This window comes from Meriones unguiculatus, chromosome 18 (genome assembly GCF_030254825.1).
Source record: "Meriones unguiculatus strain TT.TT164.6M chromosome 18, Bangor_MerUng_6.1, whole genome shotgun sequence".
Classification (NCBI taxonomy): domain Eukaryota; kingdom Metazoa; phylum Chordata; class Mammalia; order Rodentia; family Muridae; genus Meriones; species Meriones unguiculatus.
In genome coordinates this window covers 20475064-20493011 of record NC_083365.1, presented here as the reverse complement: position 1 = coordinate 20493011, position 17948 = coordinate 20475064, and the positions used below count along the sequence as shown (strand labels likewise).

Here is a 17948-nt window from a genome sequence, read left to right as displayed (position 1 = left end):
TCCATTTTGCTGTTCCTCAGTATATCTTCATCAGTTAAGTGGCATTTCCTTGAACAATCTACGATTTCCCACTCCATGGCTACATGAAGAGCCAGTAGCTACTCTGAACATAAATTGGCTCCTCCTTAGGCATAAGCTCTGTCAGAAGTATGTTTCATGCCAAAAGGCCTACTTCCTCAGACACCTCTGGTGTGAGTCTGGGCCTTGCTCTGGGCTCTTTCTGTGTGTTAGCCAACAGAAAGGCTGCTGGCTCAAATGGCTGGAAGAGTGTGACATCAATGAGAGAGCGACTAATTACATGTTGCTGGTGGAAAGGGTGAGTGCTGGTCATGAGCCAGAGACTGGCTTTCCGTGTTTACATCACTAGGCAGATACTGAACTTGGGAGATATCCTCACTAGGCAGCTCATCAACCACCTCAGGGACCACCCTAGACTCCTCATCAATCTCCTCAGCGGCCTCCTGGGCCTGCAGATCAGTCTCCTCAGGGAGCTCTTGGGGTGGTTTGCTAGCTTCAGGAATGTCCTGAGATAACTCAGTGAGAGCAAGGTCCTCCTGAGCCAGCATGCCAACCTCCAAAGACAACTCTTGGCATGCTGGGATGATCTCTTTGGGGAGCTCTTGGGTTGGCCTGCTAATTTCCATAAGGGTTTCCTGGACCGTTCTATCAGTGTTTACAGGGAATCCATGGACCATCCTGCCCAGCTCTGCTGAGACTTCCTGGCATAGCTGGTTACTCTCCTCAGGGTTGTCTTGACAACACTGGCAAACTTTCTCATAAACCCTCTGAGATAGTTGGCTGGTCCGGCATGGCTGACACGTGTTGGCAGCAGTGTCATGGTTCTTCAGCAACAGCTGGCTAATGTCAGGGACTTCCTGGTTAGGCTGACCAACCTCCTCAAGGATGTCATGGCATGGCTGGGTGACGTCTGGGACCTCCTGGCATGTCTGGCTGACCTCCTCAGTGACATCCTGACCTCCTACAGGGTGGATTTCCACAGGTGTCTCTTGAGGAAACTGATTAGGCTCAGCAAGCTTTTGCTGTCTTTCTACGGGGAACTCTTGTGTTCCATCTCCAGGGGTCTCCTGGAGCAACCCAAGGTCTTGGTTTTCTTCTGTCAGATGTGTATTTACAGAGGACTGATCACTGAAGCCAAAATGTGAGTTTCCATCCACTGCAGTAGGAGAGGAAGGGCCGGCACTGGACACGGTGCTGGAAGGACCACTGCTGTCTGTAAAGCAAAGTTAAGGAAGTCAAGTCAGACAAGCTGGAGGAGGCAGCTCTGCCCATGTATGTGCACTAAATGCTAGAATACATTCACATGTTTGGAGAAAGAGGGTCTGAATTCTTCCTAAATGGGGCAGATGTATGCTTACTCAGCTAAGAAACTGTCACACTGGCCTAGTGATGCTAAGGCTTATCTAAGATTCCAGAGAATGAGGCCTACTTCACCTAGCTTTTCACAAATACTCTCTGATCCCAATTCCAGATCTCCATGGCTCCTCCTTCCTACTCTGAAAGCACGTGGACATTTTATCTAAATGGCTCACAATCACTGTTACACATTGAAACTATGGGAGACATTTAAATATCTGTCGATTATCAGGTTCTGTCTCCATAGTTTCTAATTCTATAGGTTTAGTGTAAAGATATGATTAGACAGAGGAGAAGATGAGGGCAATATCATTCTGTTGGGATGGTCCCAGTTGAGGGGACTATGGACGTGGCTCAGTGGTAGAGTGCCAGGCTACCATGAACAAGACTCTGGGCTCAGTACCCAGCAGAGCATAAACTAGGAATGGTGGTGCTATAATCTCAGCACCTGGTAGATAGAAGGGTCAGAAGTCAAAAGGAAGCCTAGGCTACATGAGACCATGTATCAAAAAACAAAAACAAAACAATCCCCCCCACCCCTGCCGCAAAAAAAACCCAACAACATAAAGAAGGACTCTTGATGGAATGTACTGTTCACCTTCTCTTAGGAACCCTTCTTTAATCAGTTCTTGACCTTTTGTAAGACCAAGTGAAGAGTCATCCCTTAAAGCAATCAGCATGCCTCTGGAGCAAGAGATATCCCGAGAAATAAGAAAGCAAGAGGATGTAGAAAAACTTTCTAAATCAGGAGTGAGACATGGCAGCTGGCACCTTTAACCACCCATAGCACTATGAAGCACTGAAGGTTCAAGCTCAGCCTGGGCTACCTGGCAAGTTTAGGTAAAGGCAGAAAATGAAAAAGTAATGAGGACACTAGAAAAGGACAACAAATGGAAGAAAGAAAGAAATGAGAACCCTGGCAGCAGGCTGTAAATGACTAACTAAATAAATAAAGGAAAACAAACAAACAAAAAATCAATAATCAAAACTCATTAACCTTCGTATGTATGAACAGTGAATTCCCAGAGATTGCACCCCTGAACTGGTGTGCAACATATAAGAAAACAGGCTGAGCAAGCTACGAGGAGCAAGCTATCACACAGAACTCTTCCATGGCCTCTGCTTCAATTTCTGCCTTGAGCTCCTAGCCTGACTGCCCTAGTGAGGGATAGTGACCTGAATGTCTAATAGAAAATAAACCCTTTCCTCCTCCTCTGAAAGAGAGAGAGAGACAGAGACAGAGACAGAGAGAGAAAAGAAAAAGAAAAAGAAAAGAAAAGAAAAGAAAAGAAAAGAAAAGAAAGGAAAAGAAAACAACTAGAACCTAATACCTCAGTGACCCTCTGGTGTCTGCTCTCACATAGTCATAATTTGAGGGACTGCTTCTCCCTACTTGTCTGTTATCTTTGCCCCTCCCCTTCTTAACTCTCATGGGACAGGTCTCTTATCCACTAATCCCTCTTGGCTTTTGATTAGGAAACTAAAAATGTTTACTTACACCAAGGTGGCTTTTCAGAACGATGTCGAAGCTGCAGGGGTGGTGAATGAAGAGCACGGGGTGGGGAAAACGGGCTTTCTGAGGCCTGATTGTTGTGCATAGAGTCAAAGAGGGCTGTGTCGGTGGAGGGAAGAGAGGCATAAATAAAAAGCACATGACAAATAATCCAGGTGTCATAGATTGTCAACTTAAGAAAAGTCACTTTACCCTCCCTCTGGCTGAGAAGAAACATACCCTAGAAACCTTGACCCAAACCTTTTCATTTTTTTCAAACTTTTTGATTCTTTCCAATTATACAATTATTAATTTGTTTGATACAAAATAATGGGCTTAATTATGGCATTTCCATACATATGCATTATTATAATTTGTTCACACTTATCTGCCATCCCCATTACTCTAACCTGTCCCTCTCCCTTGGTCCCCCCTACTTTCCGACAGATGGACACCCTTCTGTATTCACGTCACACACACATACACGTTTTCAATTCTACATAACAGAAAATATGATAGATAGTGCACATAGTCTTTAAAAAGTAGATAATAGCTCAGAGTTAAGGAGCTAGCTGCTAGAGCTGATGGCTAGAGTTTGACCCCTGTAACCCACATGGTGAAAAGAGCGAGCTGACTCCTGCAGGCTGTCCTCTGTCTTCTATATATGCCTCATCCCCCAAACACACAAATGTACAAAAAATTTTTTCTGAAGTTGCCTTGAAAATGAAAACTTGATTCTTTCTTGCTTTTGAATTTTTCTGTCTTCTGCCAGGGGTTGCATGCCTGTAAATCCCAGCCTTTAAGCTTGGGAAGCACAGGCAGGTGAATCTGTGAGTTCCAGGACAGGCAAAAACTACATAGAGAGGCCTTGTCTCAAACAAAACAAAAATTGCTTTTCTGCATTTCTGTCTTCTTCGCATCTGAACATGATGCGTCTACTGCGGATCAGTTTGCACACGTCCTGTTGGAATTGGTTGAACTACTGAGAAATAAAGAGTCAAGCCTTTTATTCCATTTGAAGAGGTCTTGTCTCTCACTTTTCTAAATGTTTTATTCCTCTTTGCCTTTTCCTTTGAGACTAAGTTCTGCTTGTTTGCCTCTTTGGGATCAGAAACCATGGTGTCATACGGAAGCATGGCTGTCATCTTTAAAATTAGCACCAGGGGCTGGAGAGATGGCTCTTGCTGCTCTTCCATGCCTAACACCCTAACCCCGGTGGCTCACGACCACCTCTAGCTCCCGGGGATCTGATACATATAATCTCACCCAAACCACACACAATTACAGCAACACACTACAACCAAACTAGGGGGTGGAAGGGGAGCAGGAACAACAAAAGAGCTTCACCCCCTTCCTTCTCTTTCAGGTGCCTTTTAACTTCTTTTTAATTAATGATTAGTTCTGTGTGTGCTGCTGGGGACCCGCATGTTAAACACAGGCTTCACCACTTACTCAGAGCCCAGTCTCCACGCTGCTGCCCAGGAGCCTTTGACTACTTTCTGGAGTACTAAGGAGAGTTAATTCCAGCAGTTTTGGCTGTGTGTGTGTATGCATGTGTGTGTGTGTTTCTGTGGAACAGTAACCCCCTGGATCTATGTACCATTCATTTTTGCACTTAGGTATCTCATCCATATGGAGTTTACCCTGGCAAATATAAAGTGTGGATTTGATTTTAATTTTGTCATTTAGACTTTATTTATTAGAAGAATATCATCTTTTACTCAGTATTTTTGAAATGTTAACTTCATCAATTTATAGATATTTCAATTTTCTTTCTTTAGCCAGTTAATTAATGCAACAGCACTTTTTCTTTGTTCCTTTTTTATTGTTGTCCTTTTTTCAAGATTGGGTTTCTCTGTGTATCCTTGGCTGTCCTAGAACTCTCTCTGTAGGCCAGGCTGACCTCGAATTCATAGAGACATGACTGCCTCTGCCTTCTAAGCGCTGGGATTAAAGGCATGTGCCACCACCGCCCGGCTTTCTTTGTTCATTTGAGATACATTTCACTACATTCTGTCGTCGGTGTGGCCTAGAACCGTGTAGCCCAGGGCGGCTTTGAACTTACCGGAGTCCACCTGTTTCTGTTGCCCAAGTATTAGGAGTATAAGGGTGCACCACTGTGCCGGCTGGTTTCATGTCGGTTTGGTAAAGGCTAGGGTCATCTGAGAGATGGGAAAATGCCACCTAAGATGGGGCTGCAGGCAAGCCTGTGGAGCATGTTCTTAATTGGTGACTAATGGGGGGCCCAGTCCACTGTGTGTGGGGCCACCCCCGGGCTGATGGTCCTGTGTTCTGTAAGAAGGAGGCTGAGCAAGTGGTGGGAAGCAAACCAGAAAGCAGAACTCCACGTCTTCTGCATCAGCTCCTGCCTCCGGGTTCTTGCCCTGTTTGAGTTCCTGCACTGACTTCCTTCAGTGGTGGACTGTGATGTGGAAGAATAAACCAAATAAAGCTTTTCCTCCCCAGATTACTTGGTCTGGTGTCTCATCACAGCAATTGTAACCCTCACTAGGACGATCACCATGCCCAATTTTATGCCGTACTGGAAATCAAACCGAGGGCTTCGTGTCTGCTAGGAAAGCACGGTACCAATGAACTACATCTCCAGTCCCTGTTTGTCTTTTCCTTTTTAATGTAGTTTTCTCTAATTCTTCAATAAAAGCTGCAGGATTGATTTGTGCTTTTATTGGATCATAACAAACAAATAAATTACCCTGGGTGTGTAGCTAGATGCATGTTCACATCTAGGTACACATGTGTCTGTGCGCTCATGTGGAGGTCAGAGGTTGATGTCAAGTGTGCTATTAGGTCACCCGCCAACTTTTGAAGTTTAACTTTATGTATCTCTGTGTACCACCTGCCTGCCTGGTGCCCTAAGAGACTTTCAGAGGGCTTCAGATTCCCTAGAACTGGAGTTACAGACGATTGCAACCTGCTTTGTGGGTACTGGGACTCAAACCCAGGTCCTCTGAAAGAGCAGCCAGTGCTCCTAATTGCTGAGGTATTTGTGTATGTATGTGTGTGCATACATACATACATGCATACATACATTGTGTGTACATACACAATCCAAGGCGTGTGGGTCAGGAAACAACATAGGGGAGTTGGTTCTCTCATATCATGTAAGTCCCAGGATCAGATTCGCACCATTAGCATGATAGCAAGTACCTTTACCTGCTACGCCACCCCACCGGCACCAACTGTATGTTGTCGGTCACTTCTACGCCTCTGTGGTTGCTTAACTGTGGTTTCTTTTTTTTCCCTCACAAACATTCTTTTATTTGCCTCCCTATACTTCAGTTTCATGGAAAAACAACAACTAAGCAGGTCTGTCCCCTTTCAGGAAAACATCTCCCATCAACAGTGACTGTACTGCTGACAATACTAGCAAGAATGGCGTCTTAGGGCAGAGGCCCGAGCTATGGTCCCTCTCCAACAAGAACATGACACATCAGCCTGCACCAGCCTCCTGTCATGGAGCCTTTCAAGCCAGGCAGACTCAGACTTCCTCCTTGAAGCTAGCAGATCGAGTAAATCAGCTCCTGGTTTCTGAGTTTGTCTGTTTTTAATTCAAGGGTTTAAAACGAAACCCAGGTGAGTTTTAAAAAGTAGCCTCTTGACCTAGTCTCCATTTAAAAAGTTCTATAAAACACACGTTTCCACTGCGATAGCTGCAATCATTTCCTCATACAGCTACGAGAGGCTCTTCTGCCTCAAGACACAAAAAATAAGAGAAAAATAAGAATCATCTATATAGTAGTCTCTATGAACTGCTGTTGGATGGGAAACACAAACTTTAAAGAGAAAGAAAAGGGAGGCAAGAGGGATAATTTGACTGTGCCACTAAACTCCATGAGCAGATACTTTGTTCTCAGTGAAGAGCTGGGAAAAAAGATGAATTTGGCTCTTTTATTTCAAGAAGTATCAAATGGGAGAGGACTAGATGGCTGGGTGGCTAAAGGCACTTGCTGACAAGCAGAGTTTGATCTCTGGGACCCACATGGTAGAAGGAGTGAACCAGCTCTTGCAAGGTGTCCTTTGGCCTTGACATGTGTGCCTGGGCCCACACACCCCTCCCCCAACTCATATAACGGAGTTATCACACGATAGGTGCTCCTCAGAGCTCTCACTCTCTCAGGTGAGAGCCTAGGCCAGGGTCACATGGTCTTCCTTAAGATGCAGGCTGTGTTCAGTGGTGGATTTAGAGATTCGAATTGAACTACGTGGCAGCCATGAGCCTGACTGAATCTTGAACTTCAATACACTGCAAGTTAACTGCCTTGTTAAAAAGAAATGCTTTACCAGCAGCACCAATGAATTGAGGTAGGTCAGATAAGGATATAAGTCAGGCTCTGTGGTGCTTAGTCGACACAGCCAGTGTCATCTCGGAAGAAGGAACACAACTGAGAAAATTCCTCCATTAGAGCAGCCTGTAGAAAAGTCTGTGGCTCTTTTTCTTGATAAATGCTTGATACGGGAGGGCTCAGCTTACAAGGGCAGTGCCTCCTCGGGGCAGGTAGGAGGTATAAGAAGACTGTCTAAGGGCTGAAGAGATGGCTCAGTGCTTAAGTGTGGGGCTGGTGGACCTTGCCTCTAGGGAAATTGGCATGGGATGGAGATGGAGCAAGTTCAAACCCCAGAAATCTCGAACTTGAGATTTAAATCTCATCCTGAGAATGGAAGGCATGCAACAAAGCTCTCTCCTTGTTTTCTGTGCCTGCTTCAGGAGCATGAGACTCAACCTCAAGGTTACATGTGGCTGTGTTATCTTTCCCCATGCAAATACAGTACTGCCAGCATCCTAGTCCCAGCCAATGACACACATTCATCCTCAAAGCCCCGCCCAATGCCCAAGGTTTATGTGTCCGTGTTTCACATGAAATAAATGGAGAGTACCATCTATTTCATCAAAGATCTTCTGACACTCGTCATTTATTCTGGGGGAAAGATGGCTCCCTCTGGACCTCTGGGCTACTTTGAGGCAGATGCCAATTTTTTTCTGATCACCTCGGACTTCTTGAAGTCCCAAGCTCCCGCCGCTTGGATCAGCCTGGAACCTGCATTCTATCAGTCACTGGATAGGGCAGAGCTCTCAGCCGCACCCTCTGCCTTAAAGACGGTGGATTTATCAAAGGGCTGAGGTATCAGGTATCACCACTGCCTCCAGCTTCAGAACGCCGAGTTTCAGCTGCAATCTCGATAAAAAGCACTGACTGTAACACGGTGGAAAACTCTTTTCCACGTCCCTGGTGAGATCAGGAGCCTTGGTGCCGAGCTCCCGGTGTTCCTGAATGAAGGGGAACCTGGGACCCCGAGGTTCATTCCTTTCCACCCAGAAGCCAGTAACACTCAGACCATCCATAGAAAGAAGCACATACTTTCAGTGTGGCACTTGGTGGCAGCCTGGTGGCAGGAAACGCGGAACCACAGTTAGGAGTACTTGTGGCTGTTGCAGAGGGCTTGGGTTCTGTTCAGAGCCTGTATGGTCACAACCATCTGTGACTCCAGTTCCATAGGGTCTGACTGCCTCTTCTGACCTCTACAGGCATCGGGCACACCTAAGGTTCACCTACATACACTCAGGCAAACACTCATACATCTAAAATACATAAACCTTAATAAATAAATAAATAAATAGCCAAACGAAAACAAGAGAAAGGTAGCTGACTGTGAACCCAGAGAATGAGGCAACAGTCAGCACTCCTCCGTGGTCTCTGCTTCAGTTCCTGCCTCCAGGTTCCTGCCTTGAGTTCCTTCCTGACTCCCCAAGCTGCTTTTGGTCATGGTGTTTATGAAAATAGGGAGAAATCTAGGACAGGATCATGACTCAGCTTACACAAGAAAACAGACAGGGACCACCAAAATGATCAAGGAAAATCTCCGTTTTGATAGCTGAAGTTCTGAGAGCCAAGTGACCGTGCAATCTCTGCTGCCCTGTGTTCTTCAGCTTGGGTCAATGTCCCTTGGCTTCCCATAGGTCCATTTTTAGTTCCGAACTATCCATGTGTGTTAGTTCACGTGCATGTGCATGTTGAGGCCAGAAGGCAACCTTGGGTGTCCTTCCTTTAACGCCATCAGCACCTCCACTTTTTTTTTTTTTTTTTTTTTTTCTTTTTGAGACGGTTTCCTTCACTGGCCAGGAACTAATTGAGCAGGTTGGGTAGGATGGCTTATAAACCCCAAGGATGTGGCTGTGTCTGCCTCATAGTGCTGGGTCTATAGGTATGCTACCACACCTTGTTTTTTTGTTTTGTTTTGTTTTGTTTGTTTGTTTGTTTTTAGGTTTATCATTATTTTTTTTAAACTAAGAGTTATGTGCATGTTTGCCTACATCTATATGTCCGCCATGTTCATGAAATTGCCTGGGGAGGCCAGAAGAAGAATCCACTGAACTGGAGTTGTAGGAAGTCGTGAGAAGCCTGATGTGGACGCTGAGAATTGAACCTTGGTCTTGTACAAGAGCAGCAATTGCTCTTAACCACTAAGCCTTTTCTCCAGTCCTTTTATTTTTAAATTGTGCATGTGTGTGTGTGTGTCTGTGTAGTAGTCATATATATACAGGACTGTATATGACTGAGGCCAAAAGAGGGTGTTAGATTCCCAGGACATGGATGCTAGCAACTGAATTCTTAAAGAGCAATTGTTTTTGAGACAGGATTTCTCTTTTGCTTTTTTTTTTTTAATTATTTATTATGCATACAGTGCTCTGCCTGCATGTGTGCCTGTGCACCAGGAAAGGGCACCAGATCTCATTATAGATGGTTGTGAGCCACCATGTGGTTGCTGGGAATTGAACTCAGGACCTTTGGTAGAACAGCCAGTGTTCTTAACCTCTGAGCCATCTCTCCAGCCCGCTTTGTTTGTTTTTAAAGATTTCCTTATTATTTATGCAGTATTGTTGTGGATAGAAACGTTTTTATTTTGATCCCAGGTGTAAGATATGGGACTGATTCAGATTGTCCACAGCAGCAAATTATTTGCCTATGTGAGCTCTGAGAGGGGCTTTTTGCCAGCTGCAGATAGTTTAACTGAAGACTCTGAGTAGAAATAAAAGCCAGGGCTCAGAGAGTGTTGGGAGGCTCCAAGAAAGAAGATGAAGCTGGAGAGATGGCTCAGAGGTTAAGAGCACTGGCTGCTCTTCCAGAGGTGCTAATTTCAACTCCTAGCAACCACATGATGGGTCACAACCATCTGTAATGAGATCTGGTATCCTGTTCTGGTGTGCAGGTATACATGCAGACAGAACATTGTATCCATAATAAATAAATCTGAAAGAGAATGAAAAGAAAGAAAAAGAGAGAAAGAGAGAAAGAGAGAGAGAAAAAGAAAGAAAGAAAGAAAGAAAGAAAGAAAGAAAGAAAGAAAGAAAGAAGGCTGCTGGTGCTTCCCCCATGCTGCTCCTGGTTGCTGCTGGTGCAGTGGGATGAGAAGAAGTTGGAGATATGCTGAAATGAAGATTGGACTTATCCCAAGGAACCCAATAACCCTAACTTGCAGGAAGTAGCTAAAAAAACTCTGCCCCCTCTCCCCACTAACCGTTCTCTCCTACCCAGTATTGGGGTGTTAGAAGGGATTGGGTAGAGAAGGAAGAGGCAAAAGAAACCTAAATAAAACAGAGTTTATAACCTAAATAAAACAGAGTGGTGCCCAGACAGTGGGCTTAGAATAATGGCTAATGCCATAAAGAAGACAGCAGGGTACAGAGAAATGAATATTCTGTTTCAGGATATGAGGAAAAGGTTTACTGCAGCTACTACTGCTGGTTTCTCTCCCACTTAACTCCCAAGGGGGATTTTCTGGTTTTGCTTCATCTTCCTGAATTCTGCTTTACAGAAGGTTGGGAGAACAATTGGAAAAGTTGCAAGTGGATATACAGAAGTTTGAGAAACAAAAAAAAAAAAAAAAAAAAGATGAAAAAAAAATCAAAAGGTTCACTCATTTTAGAAAGATATTGCAGAGTTGACAGTAGAACTAGGAAATTTTCGGGTAGAGGTTGAAACACTTGGAAAGCAAAAAGCGCCATTGGTAAAGGGACAACTCACGGTAACTGAGAGCTGGATTTCCTGAAAGTGCCACCCTGCCCTGCCCTGTGCACTTTCAGGTGTCACGTTCTCACAGCCACTAGTGGGCTGGGTTGCCAGGAGGAGCAGAAGGCCGTACAGGGTGAAAGGGTTAAACAGAGACAGCCTGTTTCAAGAAAAAAGGTTAATCTTGAGCAAGCTGAGCTGCCAGAGGAGCAGCCTTGGGGTAAGAGCTCACCACCATTAACTTTCCCAGTAGTCACCCAAAGCCTTGGATAGCAAAATGCTCGGTGCTTCAACTGCAGTAAATTCAGTCACTTGAAAAGAAATTGTGACCAAACCGCTAAAAGCCTCAGAAAATTTCTGGTGCATTAACTCTGAGAAATATGGTACACTCTACCACACAGTATTGGCCTTCATGCCAGAAGAGGGCACCAGATCTCATTATAGATGGTTGTGAGCCCCCATGTGCTTGCTGGGAATTGAACTCAGGATCTCTGGAAGAGCAGTCAGCAGAAGTGCTCTTAACCTCTGAGCCACCTCTAAAGCCCCCAAGACAAGGTTTCTCAGTATAGCCCTGCCTGTCCTAGAACTCACTATATAGACTAGGCTAGACTCAAACTCAGAGATCCACCTGCCTCTGCCTCCCTAGCGCTTACGTTAAAGGTGTGTGTCACCATGGAAGCTCAGCTTTTTAAAATATGGGTTCTGGGGATCAAACTCGAGTGTGTGCTTACAACACAAGCATTTTATTCACTGCGATGTCTGCACGGGCCCCAACACATTCTGTCTCTCAACCTCTGTCTGTCTGTCTGTCTGTCTGTCTGTCTCTTCTTGTGCTGAGGACCGAGCACAGGGCTTTGTGTTTGCTAGGCAAACACTCTATCACTGAGTTAAATCCCCAACTTCCCATTTTAAAATTTATTTTACTTTGTTTTATTTATGTGTGTGTGTGTGTGTGTGTGTGTGTGTGTCTGTGTGTGTGTGTGTCTGTGTGTCTGTGTTTATAGGTTCAGACGTGTTTCAGTGGCCACAGAGGCCAGAAGACAGTGTCAGATTCTCTGAAGCTGGATTTACAGGTGCTGTGATTGTCCTGGAAGGAGAATTCTTGTCCTCTGCAGGAGCAGTGAGAGCTCTTAACTACTGCATCATCCCTCCTGCCCCCATTTTAAAGCCACTGTTTTCTCGTGTTCTACCAATTGTAGGTACGGAGGCAGAGCTAGCAATACAAACAGCAGCTCTCATACCTGCAGATGCCTGTGCATGGGCCTCAGTGTGGCGCTGGCAGACTTTAGTCAAGAATTCGCTCACTTGCCGCAAGGAAAGGGCGTTATGCAGCGTTTCCAGGGGGTAGATGGTAGGCACCATGGAGCACCCTTCAAATCCTGTTGGAAAAGAGATGAACAAAGTCAGTGTTATTCCCACCAGATGCACTCCAACTGGCCAAAGAAGGATGGAGAGGCCCTGAGAGCCATCAGGAAAGTCTGTGGCTTTTAGAGTATGGGGTATCCAAGGTTTCCAGGAGAAGGAACTCTTTGGAGCCCTTCAGGAAGTCCTATTTCTCTCATCTCCAATTTTCCTAAAATGTCCACCTGTGAAAGCCTCCAGGCAACCAATCACCTTTCACCCTACCTATGGAGAGTCCACAGTGTCCTGTGGACTAACAAGAGCACTAACACGGCTCTTGTGCTTTCGGGGGAAATAAAACAGGGATCAAGAGGTAAGGGGTTGAAATTGTAGATCTAACATGAGGCAGCGGGTCATGGAGCTTGGAAGGAACAGCAGATTTCAGGGATCATGAAGAAAGAAACCAAAACAGATTAAGGAGAAGGGCATGGAATCTAAGGAGGGGTTCATGCAAATTTCGGATGTGGGGAGAAGGGCGAGAATACTCGGATGCAAACTGGAGCGCATGCAACACATGAAGCTCAGCTGAGGAAAACCACATGCATGAACAGGGTAGGGGATGGAAGTTCTTTCTTGGTCATTTCCATCACATCAAAGCCTTTTCCTTATGTTCTACTGCAACATCCTGGGCTTGCTAGGTTTTCTCTATTCCACCAAGAAAATGAGGCAACCCTTGCCCCTGAAAAAAATACCATATAATACAGGTCTACAAGTCCAGTATGGTCAAAGGTAGTCATCAATGGATAACGCTACTCCTAGGACTATTAAAGAAAGAAAGAAAGAAAGAAAAAGCACGCCCCCACTAAAGGTTCAAGAACATGTCCTAAGCACTTTCTCAGCCCTGGATGGTTTCAATGCTTCTCCTTCAAGGAATTAAGAACAAGGGCAGTCCCAGCTAAGAAAGACTTACTCTCTTCTTCACCAATAAGTAAAAGTCCTAGCTCAAATTTACCACGCCCATTTGTTTGTCTTATGTTTACTTAATGCCCCTGTGCCTTGGTTTCCCCTTATAATCTAGTGGCAGGAGGGCAGAGGAGTCTCTAGGTCATCAGAGTGGTTAGAAAAATGTTTGGTTTTGAAGATGATGGTAATAGAAGATTAGAGAGATAAGAACAGATTAAAAAAAAATAAGTAAAAACAAAACACCAGATTCCAGGGCAAGAGATTACTCTTCTGCTGAATAGAGTGGGTAACATTAGGGGAAAGTAAGAGAGGGGACGGGAAGGGGGACGAGCGGCCAATGCTACAGCTATCAGGCAGCCTGGCCCCGGTCCCAACCAAGCAACTAATGCAAGTCACATAACCTCGGGGACTATGTAGGCTCTCCAGCCAGAAATGCAGTAAGCAAAGCAATCAGTCCCAGCCAGGGGAGTGGCAGCAGCCAGCCTGTGGCAGGGGGTACCGTAGAGGCACTCGGGGTCATCCTGGCCTGAGCGCAGCCAGTTCCGGAAGAGGCGCAGGTGGTAGGAGCACTGATGCAGGTGGTGCGCCAGCGTGGCATCCAAGGAGACTGGCCAGCCCCTTGGGCAGTCAGAGGAAAAAGTGCGCAGCAACCGGACCACAGGGTGCTGGTCATCCAGCAGCTCTGTAGGGGACAGAGGGACCACGATAGGAAGCACAGAGATAAAGAGAAGAGGGAGAGGCAATGAGGGGGCCACTGACGGACACAAGCATTTCTGAGAGTGAGGGCCACTAAGACCCAAGGTAAGCTAAGGAAGAAGGAGAGATGGTCAGAGTCACCGGCCATCCCTTGCTTGGAAGAAGAGCATTGGCACCACACAGTGAGACTCAAAGAAGGCATTCGTGAGACCCCCATAACACCAGGCCATCCCTTCTCCTTGATCACAACTCAGGAGCAGTTACATCATTCCAGATAAGGGTGAGCTGGCAATTCTGCAGCCAGGAGCCTTGGCTAGAGCTCAGTATCTCTGATCCATCTTAGATTAAACTCTAGGGCCCACTTCTCAGACAAACAGATTTATGAGGTTGGGACAGAGATGAAGAGATTCAAAGTCACTCTAAGAAGAAAGTCAAAATGATATTAGATGTCAAGATAACTCTAAACCTGAAAACATTCCAGAAGGCTAAGGCCCACTGCAGTGCAGATTCTAAGATAGCCACAGACAGGACTAGTGCCAGGTGGCTGGCACAAAATGCTGGCAGGAAACCAGGAGTAGGACTCCTTTGAAACGGTGCAAGTAAAACAAAACAAAAGATAAAAAAATCAGAGTCTGATCTTTATAATACAAACACGACTAACTGTCCTATGCCTTACTCTTGTACAAATAAATATTTTAGTCTCAGATATGGGGAGATGGGGCCAAAAGTTGGATAATTTCATGTTTTCTCCCCTGATGATCAGCCTAACTGCTCTTTGTTCAGCTGGTGTGTGGAAGACCTTTGATTTGGAATCCCTCATATTTTTAGCCATTTGGCAAATTATGTGGATGCCTGGGATTCAGCAGCAAAGGGCTGAGGGCATCGAAAGCCATGTGATGAGGGGTACAAAAGGAAATATATGGGGATGAAGATCTAATGTGAGGATGAGCAAGGACTTGATTACAGGATGTCAGTACAGAAAAGGTAGGGGGTCAGGGCAGGTGAAGACGGCTGCTCAGAGCTCCTAGATCAGAGCTGTTTCACCTGGGGGTCCCATGACTGTCGTTTCCAAAGAGCTCAGTTCTTGACAGTACTCAACCCTTTGTGGACTAGCCCAGTGAGCCCTGACTGCACCGATGGTCACATGGCTGTGCGGGATGACAGAACACAAAGAGCCTAAAAAATCTGTTGGGCACTCTGACATTCTGGGTGAGGGCGAGCTGTCTCTTTCCCACTAGATTAATTTGCTTCGGTGAGTTCTACACATAGTTTAGTGATGTACCACACCTGTGTGCTGGTTGTAGCCACAGGATAGGATAGCTCATCAGGAACAGAGGCGGGGATGATGTGCTGGGGGCTGCTCTTCCATCAAAGCATGGGGACAGTGCTGCCTTGGCTCTTTTCTAAAGCCAGGTCCAACTGGGGAGGAATTTTGTTTGTTTGTTAGTTTCAGCGGTTGTTTCAAAGCCAGACATCATGCAAGGAGATGGTGATGATGGGCAGTAGGCTGGCACACTGTTATAAAGAATCTGCCATTAGCAACTGTAGACAGAACTGCTTTGTAATTGCTGAGTCGGTAAGGCAAGACCTTGACCATGGGGTAGAGCTCTAATGTTGTCTTAAGGGCTAAATTCTATCAAGATGGTCTTCTTTGTCAAATTACATCAGGTGGATCACAGATCCTGGCTTTGCAAGCATCTTAACCTCCCAGCTCAGACACAAGAAAAACAAGGAGGCCAGAAGAAGCCTGTGGATGTTTGCAAGGTGTCAGAGGCCTTCGGTTGCTCTCCTGCACTATACCTGAATTGTCCAGGTCTTTCTTCCTTTCCTTCTTATGGCAAAAGTAATTCTTGTTTCTTCAGCTGCTGAATCTGCCCACCAAGGCTTCAGAGAACTGGAGATATAGGTTTGAGGATTTGTTTTATGAATTTGGGTCTTTTCTTATGGCACCTAAGAAGCTAGGAGATACGTGACTCAGCTCTTAATTCAGATGCCCAAGCTCCTCGTCTATACTATAGACTCTAAGTCCAGGCCTCATGAAGTTCTCCTCTGTGATGACTGTGACGTGAGGTTATTTGAGTTAGCACATACATGTCACTATGAATGTGGACTTTAGCCACAGGCAGAAAAGAGAGTCTGGAGGTGGAGGTAAGCTCAATAAATACAGTGTGCTCAACCTGGTGAGAGATTTTGGCAATGTCCAGAGGATATGCTTGACCTGGCCAGGCTAAAACTCTAATACCTGCCACTAGAGAGGCAGCTGGTGGGGGCTGGGGCAGGAAATCAGGGTAATTTTACCTTCCTTTGAGAGTCTCAGCTCTTGAACAGAAGAAAACCATATCTAACAAATCTGGATTTACTTGGGGGCAAGATACAACACAGAGAAAAAAAACTAAGAAAATGAAAATGAAAGCTCAATAGGGAGTGGGTCTTTGGTTCTCTTGCCATACCCCGAAGAGACCATTACCCATCACAGTGCAATGTACACAGACCCAGTTTTTCTATATTTTCTATACTTCCTAAGTTTTCCCAGGATTCCTATCTCACTCTTCATTTCCAGCTTCTCTGAGATAGTGTGAGATAGTGTTGCCTCATGAAAACTGAAAACTCAAGATTCAGAGGCTGGCGCCCAGCTCACCAGCAGAACATATGGCCAGTGTATACAAACGCCTGGGTTCAATTTCCAGCACTGACCACTTAGCCAAAAAGGAAAAAGAAAAAGAAATGAAAGAAAGAAACTTCAAGTACAGTCCTTTCCCCCTACCTAACACCTCTTATTCCTTTTTTTTTTTTCTTTAATCCCAAACAATCCGCAACAATCTGGGCTCTTGTTTTCTAGGCTCAGGCACTAGGTTAGTAAAACATAAAGCAGATGTCAGGAACACAAGTACCACACAAAGTACACAAAATGGCAGGAGACAGGAATGTGGAGATGGGAAGTTACACATCCAGTGCCAAAGCCCTTGTAAGTAACTGCAGAGCTGCTCCAAACAAGAACACAGGCACCATCCACCCATCAAAAGAGCTGGAGAGTAAACGAGGAGGATTAAAATTACATAAACTGAGGTAGAGAAGAAGAAGCGAGCCCAGTCTAGGTAACACTATTCTCTTCTAAGAAGGAGCACCCAGTACGTCTGCACACAGCCTGCCAGGTATGTGATAGGAAAGGGAGAGTCATAACTGATGTTTTGGTGGCAAAAATGATATAATGGTGATGATGGTGATTATGGAAATCAGACCCCGAGTTGCCGCAGGGATAGGTCAGCCTATCCAGGCCACAGCCACGGCTAAGGCTGCCACAGGGGAAATGTCCCGGGAGGGACACTTAGTGAAGGGCTCATTCAGAGGAAGCAGGGCGTCAGTACAGTGGAACGAGAGGTACAGTGTCAGAACTCAGGGTTAAGTGTCTGGAGGTGACATGAGGAGGAGGGATGATGGCTGAGTCAGAAGCAAACGTACCGTTAGTCGGATGCTTTGCAAACGACACAGAAAATCGTTTTACGGCCGGGACAAACAAGAGCTCTGGGGAGAAAAGACATCATGGGGATTATACCCACCCCTGTGCCCGCCCTCGGCTTTGGAACCTGCCCACTGTGTGCTTGGTTCTTCACCTTGTCCTCATGTAATCTGCTCCCATTCCCGGCCCTTGGCTTCTGACAACAACATTTCCTGTATTTCCTCTGCTGTAATCTCTCAGCAGTTGGTGCTACCTCTACCACAACATGGTCCCCCAAACAACCCTGATTTCACCACCATGTGTTCTTCCTAGCCATTTGGAAATAAAATATGTGTAGAAACTCCCACCCTCCCCAGTATCTTTCCATGGCATCTCTTCACTGCAGCTGACAGACCTCCACATCCCTAACCCTGACTCCCTGGAATTTAATCAAGACACTCCACTATCTTCCTCCTGACCCTGGGTCATCCTCTTGGTCCTCACCCCTACAGGCCAGAATCCAGGAAAGAGTACAAACTGATGCAGCCAGGCTGTGTGTGGGAGATTATGAAGGGGTAAGCATAAATAAGTAGTATTTGTACGGTGAGAGGGAATGCGA

General features: G+C 45.6%; 1 protein-coding gene across 17 annotated transcripts in view; it reads right to left on the bottom strand.

The window, feature by feature from the left end:
• Positions 1-106: 106 nt before the first annotated feature.
• Positions 107-17948, bottom strand: part of Ppip5k1 (diphosphoinositol pentakisphosphate kinase 1) — a 48759-nt gene continuing 30917 nt past the window's right edge. For 7 of the 17 annotated variants that reach the window (XM_060372259.1, XM_021649877.2, XM_060372262.1 and 4 more), the window contains 3 exons: positions 12135-12272; positions 2873-2986; positions 107-1231 (listed from right to left, as the gene is read on the bottom strand). In XM_060372259.1, the coding sequence (XP_060228242.1) occupies positions 291-1231; positions 2873-2986; positions 12135-12272 (1193 nt within the window). In that variant the 3' untranslated portion in view covers positions 107-290. Of the gene's footprint in view, positions 1232-2872; positions 2987-12134; positions 12273-13696; positions 13880-17352; positions 17416-17948 lie in introns of all 17 variants that reach the window. The other 10 variants (XM_060372253.1, XM_060372250.1, XM_060372256.1 and 7 more) reach the window with 3 other exon arrangements.